This window comes from Typopeltis vanoorti, chromosome 25, assembly GCF_054136105.1.
Source record: "Typopeltis vanoorti isolate ZY-2024b chromosome 25, IOZ_Tvanoo_1.0, whole genome shotgun sequence".
Lineage (NCBI taxonomy): Eukaryota > Metazoa > Arthropoda > Arachnida > Uropygi > Thelyphonidae > Typopeltis > Typopeltis vanoorti.
The window spans coordinates 29,316,477-29,334,307 of NC_143573.1; the positions used below are offsets into that span (position 1 = coordinate 29,316,477).

The 17,831-nt window shown below is 35.4% G+C and overlaps 1 protein-coding gene across 1 annotated transcript in view; it reads right to left on the reverse strand.

Moving 5' to 3' along the window:
* Positions 1-17,831, reverse strand: part of Sulf1 (Extracellular sulfatase Sulf1) — a 223,635-nt gene that overhangs the window by 80,005 nt on the left and 125,799 nt on the right. The window contains exons 11-12 of the mRNA XM_090414246.1: positions 12,566-12,683; positions 4,474-4,735 (exon numbers count right to left, since the gene is read on the reverse strand). Of these exons, the coding sequence (XP_090270372.1) occupies positions 4,474-4,735; positions 12,566-12,683 (380 nt within the window). The remainder of the gene's footprint in view (positions 1-4,473; positions 4,736-12,565; positions 12,684-17,831) is intronic.

Consider the following 17,831-nt stretch of genomic DNA (forward strand, 5'->3'; position numbering starts at 1 on the left):
CTGCCAAAATGCAGTCCTACCTTTTTTCTTACAAAAGGGATTTCAGCTCACCTTCCCTCATCCTTAGTAATGCATGCATCACCAGACAGGATGAATTCTCTCTTTGGACTGTCATTTACCTTCAACCCATCTTGGCACATTACACCAATAGCTTCCTCAGCTTCGAAATAAACTAGGAATTCTTTTCTGCTCAAGAAGCTATTTTACACTCATCCAGCTACCAACCCTATATAAATCCAAAAATCCACACATCCTTACAATATTGCACACACATTTGGGGTGGTGCTGATAAAACTTCCTTAAAAATTCTTGATTCTGTCCAGAGGAAAGCAATTTGGCTCAGGTGACGCTTCCCTCGCAGATGCAATTTTTCAGCTCTACAGATACTTCCATGGTTCACTAATTCACATTAATTGGCAAACATCATTCCTCCACTTGGTGTTAGCCTGTAACAAGAGTAGCTGCTATTCAACATCCTTTAACAGTACAACTACAAACTTATTGAACTTGCTTCTCCTCTTCATTTATTCCATCTACCTCAGTCCTCTGGAACAGCCTTCCTCATGATGTGTTTGCCAACAATTTCAACCTGCAGCTCTTAAAGAAGAAAATCAGGTTTCTTGTTTCTCAACAAGAACCTCATCTGTGCCTCAGTGATGTGCAGATGAGGTTCTTGTACCTCTTGTGTGTGTGATTAAAAAAAGCCAACATAAGAATTGCTAAACACAGATTACATCTGGTTCCACCATTATGGCTGCTCAGGGCTTGCTAAACTGTCTTGGACACCCATCACAAGATTGATGGAAAAAGGTCACCTTAATTCACAGGAACAAATTTAAATACAAAGGACATTTCCTGGAATCTGCCTTGACAAGGAACTACCCAAACCTAAATAAATTTCATTCTATGAAACTACCTGAAATCTGGGAAGTACTTGTTCTTAGAACTTTAGCCCAACAGCCAATTGACACCCATCCCAATCCACTAAGGGTACTATTTAGGACTTCAGACTTGCCTTTCTGGTTCTACTTCAGCCATGCTTACCTTATGTCATGCTTGAATGTACATATCAATTTATTCTTTGTATCATAAAGATGGCAGTTTGACTTTGCCAAAATATTGGATATATTAATTAAACATTTTAATTAATATATAGTGTACAGTGTAACTTTCTTAAGCAATATCATTTTGAATAACATATACCAGAATTTCCAGAATGGATATCATATACGAGGGTGGTCTGAAAAGTTCTCAGCCTCGACAATAGATGGCAACACTATTGGCACCTTTTTTCCCCTAAGTTGGTACATTTGTCATAAGCATCCATGTGAAATTGCCAGTCATTCTATCAAGTAGTTTGTTTTATACAGCAGTCTGAAGCAAAAGTGTAGTAGAAATGAATAAAATTGAGTATTGCGGTTATAAATAGTTTGTAAAAGAAGGTTTAATGCCAAAAGAAATTCATTCGAAGTTTTCATAAATTCATAAAAGTTTATGTGCACTCTTCTCCTTCATTTTCGACAATTAAGAAATGAGCTGCCAAGTTTAAACATGGCTGTACCAGCCCTGAAGATGATCCACGTGAAGGACGTCCAAAAAGTGTAACAATACCAGAAATCATTTATCAAGTTCACGATACGGTATTGCATGACCGGCGAGTCAAAGTGTGTGAAATTGCTAAGACTATAGGTATTTCAAAAGAAGGTCTATGTAGGATATATTTTGCATGAAGAATTGCAAATGAAAAAGCTTTCTGCAAGATGGGTGGCACGCTTGCTCACAGCAGAAAAAAAAATGCACTCGCATGAAAATCTCTGAACAGAGCATTTTAACAAGAATAAAACTGATTTTGTGTATAGATTTATTACTATGGATGAAACTTGGATTCACCATTACACACCAGAATCCAAACAGTCAAAACAGTGGCTAGAAGCCAGTGAACAACTGGCTTCTAGCCACCAAAGAAGTCAGTCGGTTCCATCAGCAGGAAAGGTCATGGCATCAGTGTTTTGGGATGCCAAAGGCATTTTGTTTATTAATTATCTCTTGAAAAGGGTAAAGCAATAACCAGGGAATATTATTCCAATCTTTTAACCAGATTAGATGAAAAAAATTCGTGAGAAAAGACCTGATTTGCAGAAGAAAAACAACAGCTTTATCAGGGCAATGCACCTACCCACAAAATTAAAGGATGAATTGTTGGAACATCCACCTATTCCCCAGATTCGCCCTCCCTCTAACTTCTCTCTCTTCCCAAAACTCTTCCTTGCTGGTCAGTGCTTTTCTTTGAATCAAGAGGTGATTGCAGCTGTAGAGGGATATTTTGCGAATCTTACTGTGAACCACTACAGGGACGGGATAATGGCACTGGAGCATTGCTGGAATAAATGTATTAGTCTTAAGAGAGATTATGTTGAAAAATAAAAATAATTTTGAAATTATAAATTCGTTTTTTCATTGTTAGGTCAAGAACTTTTCAGACCACCCTCAAATGTAACTTGTTTCATTTAGCAATCTTTCAAAGTAATTACTCATAACATATAAGATATTATCTTCAATAAATTTAGTTTAATCCTTTATCCAAGTGTAAGCAAACAAAGTTTATACCTGAAGTATCTTCAGGACTGAGGCAACTTGTGGTAAAGGTGGACCAAGCTCTCATCACTCCTTCCTTAGTATTTGCCATTATGCAAAGTACATCTTGCAGACATGTATAATCTTGTTAGGTCTCCTCCCGAATCTCTAAGGTTTTGTTCTTGTTTTCAAATTCTTAATTTTTCTTGAATAGTAGTTGTTATTATAATATATAATTATAATTTAAAACTTTCTTACATACTTTTCTTTTCAATATGATATTCAATTTTATCCTGCTAAAAATTAAATGGTGATCATTTCCTATTTCAAATTCTCTGTATACTCATGTCTGAATCAGCATGAAGATATTATCAACATTAACACTGTCAATGAGACTTTTTCCCTCTTGCATCTTCTCTCTCTCTGTGCAAATTTGGGTACATCTTTATGATGGTGTTGGTGATGACCAGTCCATGCTGAACAGAATCGAGCAGTACTTATCATTAGCACCGCTCTTTTCTTCAAATTTTCCCAACACATTCCTATGTCTAGTATTCATTTCCTACTCTGCAGCTGAGATCTCCAACGAGAACCAACTTCTTTTGCTGTAAGTCAGCTGCGTTGTCTAATAAAAAAATCCACTTTTTTTTTTTTTTACGAGACCATAAGCACAAATGTGTCGCATTGTCCAATTCCTTTGATCTTTCCCTTAACTTGTCCTCTACTTGAAACTGCTTACCATTCAAGATTATCATTACATTTATAGTCCAACCACAGAAGGGAGAGCTCTCGTTGGCAGACTGCCAAGAAGAGTCAATTCATATTGAAGGGGTAGAAGAAATAAGGTGATGAATGAATTGCTCAACAACATGAGAAATCACTTGCTTTATAGGTAAAATTTTCCAACTGTTATACAAGCAAAATAGTTACCACTTTAAAAACTACAGTGATCATAAAAGAGAAGTTAATTTTCTGATGTGTAATAATAAACAACTCATCCCACAATACGGATTGATTACCCTATTATCAGAATGGATTCTCCTTCTGTTGACATGCGCAGAAATGTCGAAGGGTCTCATATCTGTGGGTGTACTATAGTAATGACTACTATGTCAATGTGGTACTTCTTTCATTCTTCTGCAAGTTCTACTTTCTGTTGATACTTCTTGTGTCAATGTTACGCATCTTGAATTCTGCTGATGTCGAGTTTGAGTTTGTTCCAGTAGCTGACTTTCCACTGTTCATCCTGGTTTCTCATGAAAACATCAGAAGCCTTGCTTAAAATACCTCAACCAGCAAGACATTTCATCTTTTTGTACTATCACTGTGTTTTGGTTTAAGCCAATATAAAATGCAATTTGGGTGGCTAAATCTCAAATTGCCAGCCCATGCACATTCCAGATGGATACTTATTTATGGGATGCACCATGAGATGAGATTGGACATTAGGTAAGAAGCCCAATCAGTTTTACACTTCTGAAAAAGCTGTGGAGGTCCCTTGGTTATCTAGCTTTGACTCTTAAGTGAGTTCAATATGCAATTCCATACATTTTTAAATATTCCCTTTATATTTATTAAAAAGAAGGAGAGACAGGAATGAAAATTATGATAATATGAGTATGAGCGGTGTTCCACTGAACACCTGAAAAAGTTTGTGAATCTAATATACCAGAAGAGGTTCCTGATATAGATCAGGGTCTAAGTTCTGAATCTAAATAAAGAAAATGTTCCTATTCATGTAAATTTATATATCAAAAACTTATTTGTTTAGGAGATATTTTATTCCATTTAAAACTTGGAAAAATCGTTCATTGAATTGTATAGCAAAATAACCATATATAAATCAAGGTACATATATAAAAGCCTTTTAATAATTTTAGTAAAACAAGAAATATTAACCTTTGCCAACATGTTCTTTTAAAAATCGTCTCTGTAATCTTCTTTCTTCAGGATCCATTTTTATTTTCTTCTTTCCACTATGTCCAAGTAATGAAGAATGAGTTTCAGGTCGCTGTTGTAATTCTAATAGTTCATCTAAATCTGATTCATCACTTCCTGATGTTTCAGGACAAATACAATTATTTTTTAAATTGTAGGATGGAAAAAATGACCTGCATTTCCTAATACGCCATCTGTAGCCATCAAGTATACATTCCCATTTCTTCAAAGAAAAAAGTGTTGCCAATAAGAATTTTGGAAACATTGAATGAATAATTATTTACATAAATAATAACTAACTTATGTCCGGTTTCATGTAATAATACCCCCTCATAATGAGATAAGAACACTTATTTTATGAGTTTATGTTTACTTAAAAGTTAATACTATAACTTCTGTTCCTATCTTCGATTTTATTTCCATCAAAAACAAGAAAACTAATACTGTGATTAACATAATGTAAATCAGGTCTTATGTACTGTATCTATTTCAGATATTATTATTAACATCTGACCTCCATGGAGACTCATTGTGGGAAGTACACATTGTATACAAAGCTCATCCAACTGTGCCTTAAACTGATTCAATGTGTCGACATTCACAACACACACACAGGCAATGCATTCCACTCTCCGTGCAAAGAACCTGCTCTTCACTCCTCTGCTTACACCCTCCTTATACAGTTTCTAGTGATGACCTCTTGTTCTACTCCCTCTCCCATTCTATGAAAAATTTCCTCCATGTCAACCTGACAACTCCTAACTTATGTCCCAATTATATACCCCCCCCCTCCTCCTCCTTCTATTCATGAGGTTTTGCAATTTATATTCTTCATACTCCACATTCCAAAGACCACTAACCACCTTTGTGTATTTTCTCTTGACCTTTTCTAACATATCCTTGTCACCATGAAAATCTGGTGACCAAATCTGTGTACAATAATCCATATGAGGCTTTACCAAGGTCTTATACCAGGGGGTGGGGGAACCCCTTGCCCATGGGTCTATTCCAATTCTCCCCTTTGCTGATGTACTCTTATGTACATGTAAATAAAATTTTATAATAATTTAAATTTATTATAATTAAATTTATTTAAATTTAAATAATTAAATATATAAAATCTAAAATACGATCGTCATACGTCTGGCAATCATCAAATTGAGACCAGCCATTATAAAACGAAATCAGGAGCATTTCTCGCGGGCAAAGTTCAGACTTTTTCTGATTGGTTGCTTCATGGCAGTAATCTGATTTGTCATGGCAGTAATTGGTTGCTTCCCAATTACTGCCATGACATTTTCCCGCGTGTCAAAACATGACTTTTGACTGTTTTTCTCATGCAGTACTGCGAGTGCCTTGTAATTAACCAGTTGATAACTTTATTCAATTTATTTTTTAAATGACAAGTTGTAGTGAAAAGCGTAAAAGAAGTGGTGACAAATGCACTTGTCATTAATTTCAATAAAGTAGTTCTGTCCATTATTTGAGTAAACATAAGAAATATGAAAATTTAAAAGGATCAGAACGTTTAGACAAGATAGCGACTTTGAAAAAAAAAATTAATCAAAAGCCAATCTCTTTTTAAAAAGCTTATTCAGGAAAGACCATCTCTAACTCAAGCTAGTTATGCATTGTGTGAACAATGCATAAAAAACTTAAAACTCATAATGAAGGCAAGTTTGTGAAAGATTGCATCCTTACTGCCGTCGAGATTTTATGTCCAGAAAAACTGAATTTGTTTAAAAATATTAGCCCATCAAGAAGAACTGTTTCTGACCATATTAAAGATATTGCTGATGACATCCAAACTTTGATAGTAGATTCAGTAGAATTTGTTTTACTCATTAGCTATCGATGAGACTACTGATCTGTCAAATATTGCACAAATGGTTATATTTATACGGAGAATAACTACAGATGTCAATATACGAGAAGAATTTCTTGTTTTAAAATCAATAAAGGGGACAACTAAAAGGTAAAGATTTATTTGAAACGGTCAATTCAGCATTAAAGGATTTCGATTTACTCTATGAAAAACTGAGTGGTCTCACTACAGATGGTGCTCTATCCATGGTAGGTCATGAAAAAGGGCTCATGGCTCTGATTAAGAATGAATTTAAGAAACGTCAATTGAACCCAAATACTTTGTGTGCACTGCTTCATTCATATGGAAAATCTATATGCAAAGTCACTCAAGATGAACAGCGTCATGAATGTAACAACAAAGGCCATTAATTTGATAAAGAGTAAAGGGTTGAACAACAGGGAATTCAAAGAATTTTTGCAAGATCTTGAAGCCCAATATGGGGACTCGTTGTACACTGTGAAGTTAGGTGGCTAAGTAGAGCTCAAATGCTCAAGCGATTTTATGAACTTAAAGACGAAGTGAAACTTTTCTTGAACATTAAAGGTATCCCCATTAAAGAATTGGAGGATAAAAAGTTTCAAAGTGATTTAGCATTTTTCGTAGACATAACTAGTCATTTGAATAATCTAAATTTGAAATTACAAGGCCCCAATCAGCTAATGACCTCTTTGTTCACTCATATCAAGAGCTTTGAATCGATGCTTCAATTATTTCTTACCCAACTGAAAAAAACTGCTTTTATACATTTTCACACATAGTATGTTTTTGAGTGTCAAAGTATTTTGAACCAATTTCAAAGGAGATTTGAAGATATAAAAAATCAAAGAATTGAGTTACAAATATTTGAAATACCTTTTGATATACACCCTGAGGAAGCTTCCGATTCCTTGCAATTAGTTGATTGATTTGCAGTGTGATAATACTTTGAGATCAAAATATAATCTGCCTATATTGGACTTTTACAAATCTATTGATTCTGAGAAATTCCCTTCTTTAAAAAATAACATCTTGAAAATAGCTTCTCATTTTTCTACTAGTTATATCAATGTGAGCAATTTTTTTCAAAATTAAGTCTGGCAAAAAATCGCCTTCATACAAGACTCACTGACGAAAATCTTGCCAATGAACTATGAGTAGCCACCTCATCAAGGGCAGCTAATATTTCTAAGCTTTCACAAAAAAAGCAGTTTCAGCCTTCTCACTAAAAAGTTTAAGATTAAAGGTAAGCTTCATTAACTTTGATGAAATATTTATTATGCTATTATTGCTTTAATAAAGTTCAGTTTTAACTTTAATAAAGTTAAAATAAAATAAATATCATTTTTTAAATAAAATATAGTCTTTGCTTGATTGTTCTAATTATATGTGTACACAATTGTAATTAAAATATACCATATCAGATGAGAATGTTGCAAATTTACTTATTGAGATATATATTGCACGCTAAACATAAGTTAAAATTTGCCAGTTGCTGCGGAAGTTTTTAAATTAGCAATTTGTGCCTTTGATACTAAAAAGGTTCCCCACTCCTGTCTTATACAAGGAAATTATTATTATTATTTAACACCTCCAGGGAATCCAAAGACTCATCAAGGGAGGGCATCTCCTCTACAACTCTTCGCCAACCGCAACTACCTTCATCATCTACACCAACGGCATCTACCGCCGACCACCACCACTAGTATTTTCACAGGTACAAACATCCATGCCCACGACAGGATTTGAACCCACAGCCTTATGGCTGGAAAGCAGATATGCTAACCACTTGGCCAACAATTATAACCTCTATTTCTGCACGAGAGTCCTCTGCATCACTGCCAGTATCTGACGTGACAACTTCAGAACTTGTGCAATGTTACCCCTGAATTTCAGGTCCTTGTCCACCACCACTCCCAGATCACTCAGTACATAAATTTATGTCATCCATTTATAAATTAAACTGTGCAGATAAACTTTGTTGGAAAACCAAGAGAAAAATAACTCAAGAATACTGGTGTATTTTGCTGCTACAAAATACACCAGTTAAAAGTAACACCAAAAAGTCAGTTCTGTGAAGGAAAATATTCACTGGCTTTTGATAGAGCAGTTGTTAATCCACATAGAGCATATTTCTAAATATAGATAAAATATACATATAAATATAAGTATATTAAATATAAGCAATTATATCAATTAATACAATCATTATTAGCAAGCATTATTTTCTTGGGCATCTCCATGGAGATGCCCAAGAAAAAAGGCCCATACTAGCTATTATTAACACAATACTTATGATACTTCTTGAACTAGTCCTTCACCAATAAAGAAGTTGATGGAGGCATGTCTCTCAGAAATGCTTCCAGCAACTTATTCTTCCAACCATTCACCTTCCAAACAAAAAATTTAGCCCTCACACTCTTATACAATTTCCAGGAGTCACCGATTCTCTCCTTTCTTTCCACGTGTTAAAAAAAACCTTCAATCCTATAAAACCCATTTAATAATTTATGTTTTTATCGTATCTCATCCCCTCTTTTCTATCTATCAACTAGTCTTTAACCCACAGATAATACTATTCATAGAGAGCATTCCACAGATCTATCACAATCCTGGCCACTTGTAATAATATGTGGATCTGGCTTTATTAATGCCTTAAAGAGAGGAAAAATAACTTCCCTATCCCTACTACTCAGTGTGTTCTTAATTATAATCTGATGAGTTATTTTGGCAACCTCTGCTCTAAACTTCAACTCCCTGTCCATAATCACCCCAAATTCCTAGCTACATTAATTTCCTGCAGTCTAGTTAAATCAACATAGCACAGAGCTTGTGATCTCTCCATCCTAAAGTGAATGACCATACACTTTTCCCTATTAACCTTCTCTCTGTGTACAAATATTTTAACGTTAACCGTGTACAGGGGTGTAATTACACCCCATGCATTTTCAGTGCAAAATGTAAAGAAAAAACTTGGGCATAAAACTTCCAGCATATATTAAAATGCCAATCATAGTATAGATTTCATCAGCATCAGTATCATACCAAATATGAGGTTGTTTGCATTGTTGTGGATTTCTGGATGCATCATAATGATCTCTGGCTTTTCCATTAATTTCACACACAATCACATTTATAATTGTTTCAGGAATTATTTGTTTGAAACAGTCCATTGCAGAGTGGAGAGTTTGAGTTAGTATTGCTCTGGCAATTCCTTCTCTTTCTCGAAATACCTGAAAGTCAGGAACTTTATGTACATCAGGAGGAACAGTGGATCATCTGTTCATTTTTGAGTTTCCATTTGGATACACAACAACATTTTCTGGAATATTCTCTGCAGAAGAACCAGCAGCTGAAGCGTTCACAGTAGCTATAGATTCTGCATTTGCTTCTTCTTCTCTTAGTTCATCTAATTGTGGTATATATTCTTCAGCAAGATCATCAAAAGCTGAGAAATTGCCATCAAAAATATCGTTTTCTAATTCCACATCTGAATCATCATCATCACTTAGCATATCTGATGAAGCAACCAACAACACTTCCTCTAAAAAATCTATCAACTCAGAACTGGTACGACGTCTTTTTCTTCCTGTCATAATTATCTAAAATATCCACAAAAAAAAATAAATCTATAAAAACCACAACAAAAAAATAAACATGACAAAACAAACTTACAAACTTAGTAGCAATAAGTAGTAATAAAAAGAAGCAGTGATGAAAAAAAAAACAGCAATAAAAAAAGCAGATAATAGTTCGTAATTCGCAAGACAATATCAGATGTGAAAACCATAAAATTATAAGCTAAAGACAAAAGAAAATAAATAAAATCACTCTGAACATATGTTATCATAATAATTAGCATCATCTTTACAATAAAAAAAAAACACTAGAATTTACCAAACACTCACCACTAATTCAATAAAAAACATATCTAGAGTGAACTGAAACTGCATTAAATCATTTTGGAGATAATGAAATTATGCTACAGTGTACACCAGTAAGCTGAACAAAAAATTACTAAAAATGAAGAAAAATATACATGCTCATACAAGAATCATACATAGTTCCAAAGTGAATACGATAGCAAAGAAAAAATATATTTCAGGCAACAGGAATGTTAAATACAAAACAAATTATGGAAAAATACTAATGTAGCTGCTTACAAAAACCAGTTTTTGTATGGAGAATATTGGGGTGCATATGCACCCCCTGTACACAGTTAAGTGCTCAGGTGCCTTTGAAACCTTACAGCTAAATTCGAATTCACTGATTTCAATGAACCTTTTTACAAATTGTGTGCGAAACATATCACAGATAGTATTCCCAAGAAAACTTTGGAAATTTTCCATTCGGCAACTTTTTATTTACGTTTTTATTAGCCTGGGGTGTGTTTGCACCCCTGTACACAGAGAGAAGGTTAAATGGGCAGACTTAATCCTTTGCCCATAGAGCCAGTCTATTTAAATCATCCTACAGGATCACTATATCATCATTAACTATCACTCTATCCAGGTTTTATAGTATCAAACAACTGCATATCTTCTTCTCTTAAATCATTTTCTACAGCACTAAAGTAAATTAAATAGCAGAAGCCCAAACAATACACCAGTCATGCACCTTCTAGATTCATTTCCCTCATCTACTATTCCTTCATATCTGTCTATCAGCTAATCAGTTATCCATATCATTAGTTGCATATCCATCCCTGCTTGATCCAGTTCATGTACACAACTCCATGTGGTACTCTGCTCAATGTCTTTATAAAGCCCAGCAGAATCATCATGTAGCCATTTCCTTCATCCAATTCAACTGTCACTTTATTAAAAAAAAAAAAAAAAAAAAAGTGAGCAAATCACCCACATGGCATAGCATATTACGCTCCACTAATTCTTGAATTTGTGGATGTTGGAGAACTTTTCTGTTAACAAGTTCTCCAACACCTTAATCACCACTCCTGAGATACTAACTAGTCTATAATTTACTACCTCTTTCTGGAGCCTCTTTCATGCAATGGAACTATTGAGACTTAATAGTTGAGAATTAAATAGCTTGGTCAGAGGAGCAGTCATTCTAACCTCAAAGCTTTATTAGCATTAAGGTTGTTCATCAAGTCAGGTCTTGATATTTGGTCTGCGATATCCTTCTTCTCTCTTCCATCATCTATGTGGATGATGATGAGGCCGAATGAACTCTTTCCACTTCTGTCTGTCCCCCGTGATATCCTAAGCACCTCCAATTCAACTACCTCTTTTCCGTCTTCAGTCAATGTCATATTTAGCACTGCAATATCTATATTAGTATCTCTACCTGGATGGTACACCCTTGCAAAAGGATCATTCAGCAGCTCAATTTTGCTTCTGTTACTTCCCTATCACAGCACTTATTAAAGTCATCCTTCCATAGCAGTTCTTCCTTTTACTTGCCACATAGAAAAAGAACTCTTTGTCCAATGGCTTGTCCATCGAGTTCTTGTCTTTGGACAAGAACTAGATAGACAATGCAATGCCAGAAAAAATCTGATGTTGCATTGTCCGTCAAGAAATGGAAAGCAGAGAGAAGAGAAAAATATTAATATACAAATATTAATATACAAAAATTGGCAAAAAAAAAATAGTTCTACCATAATACTTCAATATAAGCACAGTATTAAGAGGAAACTCTACAAAGTTCCCATCTGCTACATGGAGAGAGGATCTGCTGATTAAATGAAAGTAAATAGAGAACATAAAAGGAAAGTTGGCAAATTTGAAACCTACATCTATAGAGAATTTCTGGGACAAAAGCAGATCTTTCAAGACAATAGCAGTGTGTTACTTAAGAGAATTTATTGCAATATGTCTTGTGACTACATGAAAGCTTCATATATTGCTACTATTATTATGGCAATAGTTATGAATTTTGCCAACTCTTTTTTTTAATATATCAATCCCATACATTACAAGTTGCAAAATATAGTACATTGTATTATGAGAAGGAAAAACTCACTATCAAACATCTAGTCAAGTCTTGTATATACATATATTTAAATAAACATAACTAAACACAACATGTTGATTTCAGTACAATTTTAAGGACAAGTCCTAATTGTAGTGAAATGGATAATTATCATATAAACAGTTTGTGATGCATCTAAATCAATACGGCTGTAAATTCTTAGCACTAAGGTATTTATTTTCATTTTTGCATCAAAAATACTCAGACTTTACTAACCTGAAACGGCTGACAAGGAGATGCAAATTCTGGTTGTTCGCATTCGGCAGCCAAACGTTCTTCTTTGGTTAAACGAGTTATTTCTGAACTAGATGGCTGAAAATCCTTAGTAACTTTTCTGTGGGAATTAAAATAAATATTATGGAATATTAAATATTTCACAGTCTGTGTCACACTAATATGAATATTAAGCATTCTTCCTACTTCAAACTGATTGTATGCTATACTTTATCACTTTAAATGGATTTTTTACAACACTCAAAAAGAATTAAAATAGAATTTAATACTTCCTATATTTCGTCCTAGTCACTAGGACATCTACGGGGATTACAAAAACAATTAATGTAACATACACACAAATAACAAACAATACTAAGCCCAACCACATGGGTGACAACAAATTTTACTCAAAAAAGTATCTTCCTGGCCCCCTGACGTCACGAAAAAACTTAAACCTTTCTGCTCCGTCCCCCCGAATATACGGTTTACCAAAAATCCACAAACCCAATTCCCCACTCAGGCCTATAGTAGATGCCACAAATGCACCTTGCTATAGACTATCTAAACAGCTGGCCAACTCTCTGATCCCCCTCACCGGAAGGTCCCCTTCCTATATAAAAAACTCAACCCACTTTAAAGCCCTCACAGAAAATTTAACCTTGAATAAGACAGACATATTGGTAAGCTTTGATATCTCCTCTTTGTTTACCAATATTCCCTTAATTGACACCTTATCTTTCTTAGAAAACGTTTTTCCCTCTGACATCTTAGATCTCTTTTCCTTTGCCATTAACTCTGGGTATTTCTCTTGGAACAACAAAATCTACAAGCAGATAGCGGGAACTGCCATGGGTTCCCCCCTCTCACCCTCCCTTGCCAATTTCTATATGGAAGATTTCGAAAAACGAGCCATAGACTCAGCCCCACTCAAACCTTCTATCTGGCTAAGATATGAAGATGATGTGTTCTCTATTTGGCCTCATGGCCCAGACATGTTAGACTCCTTCCTCAGTCATCTCAATAGTCTACATCCAAGAATCCAGTTCGCTATGGAAAAGGAAAAGAATAATTATTTACCCTTCCTAGACACCTTAGTCACATGCCTGCCTAATGATACACTTACCTTCACCGTATACAGAAAACCCACACACACAGGCAGATACATTCACAAACTCTCCCACCACCACCCCTCTCAACAATATGGCATTATTAAAACTCTTACCAAGAGAGCCCACAATCTTTGTTCCAGTGGAACCGCCCTCACTACTGAGCTTAACCACATACACAGCACTTTCCTCTCCAATGGCTACAGCGATCACAGTATCAAAAAAATAATCAACTCCTCCCCCATTCCCCGTCCTTCTCGTCAACAAGATTTTAAAAATGCCATCACCATACCCTACATCTGTGGCACATCCAAAAAAATAGCCAAGATACTAAAACAGTACAACCTACACACAGCACATAAGCCCCACCGCAAACTTGCTACCCTTATCCGTTCTACGAAAGATCAGCTCCCGCCTCTCTCTCTGCCTGGAGTTTACAAAGTACCCTGTTCCTCTAAGCTGGCGTACTTTGGACAGACAGGCAGATCAGCATCCATCCGTCTAGAGGAACACAAGTCTTACATCTTCAAACACAACTATGGCCATTCAGGCTTGGCTGACCATGTTTTGGACACCACCCACAGGGTATCATGGAAGAAAACCACCATGCTCCACCACAGCAAATTCAAGAAAGAGAGACTTTTCTTAGAAGCAGCAGCAGCTCTCAAAAACCAACCAAATCTCAATAAATACAGTTGCATTAAGCTTCCGAAGATTTGGGAAACACTCATCACCAGAGTTCCCACCTTACATTCCAGGCCACCTACTACTGCCCTTAGAGGGCGCTCTACCTAGATAGGACTTTAGTGTCACCCACGTGGTTGGGCTTAGTATTGTTTGTTATTTGTGTATATGTTACATTAATTGTTTTTGTAATCCCCGTAGATGTCCTAGTGACTAGGACGAAATATAGGAAGTATTAAATTCTATTTTAATTCTTTTTGAGTGTTGTAAAAAATCCATTAAGCCTCCAACATGATGTCCTCACAGCACTTAAGCCTCTACACACTTATCACTTTAAACTTTATCCAAAAAATATATAGTAATAATAACTTTTCTATTCTAAGGTTTGGAAGCGCAATGAATTCTTACAAATGCTATTTTAAAATAATTCAAATCACTCAGACTTTAATTACTGATCAGATACTTCATATTCTTTCAGTGATCTCACTGAAATGTCTTACTAAACCAGTAATCTATTGAAGCTCAAGCTTGTTCACACTTGTTTCATTCAGAACACATTCTACTCACTTACTTCTTCACCATCCCTTCATGCAAATTTGAGTGATGGCTTCTCTTTTTTCCCTTTCACTATGTATAATCCCCTTCCATATTAATCCTGTAAAATCTTCTCAACAACTTAAACATCTTTATCATATTAGCTATCTATGGCCTATCTAATGAACTCTAAAATTTAGATTTCTTCAACCTTTCCTATAATCAGCATTTAAGTCCTAATCTTGCTTTGTTACTCATCCTGATTTTTTCCACAGAAATATAACCAACTATCTTATAACCTCAATTAAATCCTTCCTATGTCTACAAAATAATCTCCACAGCTGACATTCTGACAAAAGCTAGTCATGTAGTAGTAGTAATAATGAAATTATGATCTAGGTGACTCTCTCACACAACCATCTCATCTTCCTGAAACATAGAAGCAAGACCTAAAACAGTTGCAGAAATTCAAAAAATACGCATACAAAAGTCTTATTCTATTGCCATTTAATAATCAATTAAAATGTACAAAGCTCAGTTGTCTCACTATTGAACACAATTTACAACAGAAATTTTGAACATCTCTGCAGGAATTTCATATTACAAAATTATTCATTTATTAATTTGAGTTTATGGCTAGTGAATCTAAAAATCTACTTGCTGCTGTCCTTCATTAATTTGTATATTGAATATTGCTAAACAGATTGTCTAAAGTTCTTATCTATAGATTATTGTTGTTATCACAGCCATAATTTTCTGTACTCTATTCACTACCTCTGTGATGTTGTTCTAATCACTCTAAGCATCAGTTATACCCAGATCTTTTACTTCCTTTTTTTAAGGGGGGGGGGGTTGCAATTGTTGATCATTATGATAGTTAGCTAGTTATCAACTAGATAACATTCTGATATATTAAAACTGCATTTCTAATTTTCCTGCTTATTGCTAAAACATTCAAGCTCACACTGACGTGTCATGATACTGGTCTTATTACTCTTCTGACTTTGCATCATCTACAAGCAGTTATGTATCTTCAAAGTAAATTAATTGAAATGGTCCACAGTAATTTCTGTGGTGCTCAACCAATTTGTCTGACAATACTCCATCCCTCTACACTTTTTTGTTTTTTTTTGGCTGGTGTTTTTCTAGTACAAGTCTGCCAACCAATTTGCCACCCACCCACCATATTATATGTGTCCTTGGTGGCGCTAGTGTCCTTGGTAAATGTGGCGGTCGAGTTAAGCTAGTCTAGAAAACGTGTTTTTAAAGTTAAATATAGTGTGGCTTTTTGTCACAAATTGTGCTAAAATTGTGCATCGGTTAGAAACAAGTGTCCTTCAGTGGTATTATTGTTTAGAACTGTGTTGTATATATTGTGTTTTCACTGCCGTTTGTTTCACTATATCAACGTGTAAAGATGGCGTCCAACAAGAAATGTACGTCAGCGGCGCGCAGGACTTCTACTACTACACGAAAGGCTGGCTCAGCGTTAGATTTTTCGCAATGGATGCGTTGCGGAAACTGCTACACGTATGCACCGAAAAATGTGAAGGATCTGTGGTCGGTCTGGCAAAATGAAAAGAAAGAAAATGTCGACGTATGTGAGAAGTGTCGGGATAGGCTGGAGCGTTTAGGAATGGAAGCTGACATCGGGACCGTAGCGGAAGAACTTCGGTGGGAGTTTATGAAAATGAAAAATGACCTTCATCTTCTTCATGAGGAAGTGGAAGTGATCGGTAAGGAGATACTGGAAGTTAAAGCCGAGTTTAATGTGTTAAACAGAGAAATTAGGACTATAGAGATTACTTTAGCTGAAGTAACTAGAACAGGATTACATATGGGTGAGTCTTTGGTGAATGATTCAGTAATAAATAGTATGGGAGTGATTGGGAGTCAACATAATAAAACCACAAGTGGCCAAGAAGAAATGAGATGTAGTGAGAGTGGGGGGGTAAGTAATAGAGAGTTGAGTAATGAAGCTGGGAGAGTCATGCTGAATAGTGTAGAGAATGAGTCCATGAGTGTGGACTTGAATGAAGTTATGAGTGGTAAAATATATGGTGATTCTATGATTAAGGGTATGGAGAGTGGTATGCATGAGGAGTGCTTGGCTGATGGTACAATAGAAAGAGTGGCTTTAGCAATAAAGAGAGGGCATGAAACAGACAAGATGATAGTTATGGTGGGTACGAATGACCTGAGAGGTAGTATAAATCGGGTAGGAAAAGATTTAAGAACATTATTAGATATTGTGAAGAGGAAAAGTGTCAATGGGAGAATAGTGTGTGTGCTACCTCGTTTTGACAATTACGAGTTAAGTAGACGAGCAATGATAATGAATGATATGATTGCAAGAATGTGCAGAAAAAGAGGTCTGGAGTTTGTTGATGTTTGGAGTGTGTTTGAAGGAAAAAGGCAGTTGTATGCTAGAGATGGACTGCATCTTAACATGGAAGGACATAAGAGATTGAAGAAGTTATTGTTTTCTGAACAGGTTGAAGTTATTGGGCAGGGAAACTAATATTGAAAAGGTTGAGTGTAAGAGAGAGAAACTTTAGCACTGATTGTGTATTTATTGATCCTTATAGGCAGAATAAATTGCAGAAGAGAGGGGAAAAAAATCGGCATAGGACTACGGTAGTTAGTGACTTATATATCAGTTCTAAAGCCGGTACAAGATCTAGAGGGAATCTGCAATTTTTGTATACCAATGCTAGAAGCATTAGAAATAAGAGAGAAGAATTTTTGGCATTAGTCAGTGAAATCTCACCAAAAGTTGTAGGCATTAGTGAAACTTGGCTGTCAGCAGAAGATGTGGTCACTGGAATTGAATGTGATGGGTACAGTATTTTCAGGGAGGATAGAGAAGATAGAACAGGAGGAGGAGTACTGTTGATGATAGCTGATGTGTTGCAGCCAAAGAAAGTAGTATATCATGATGA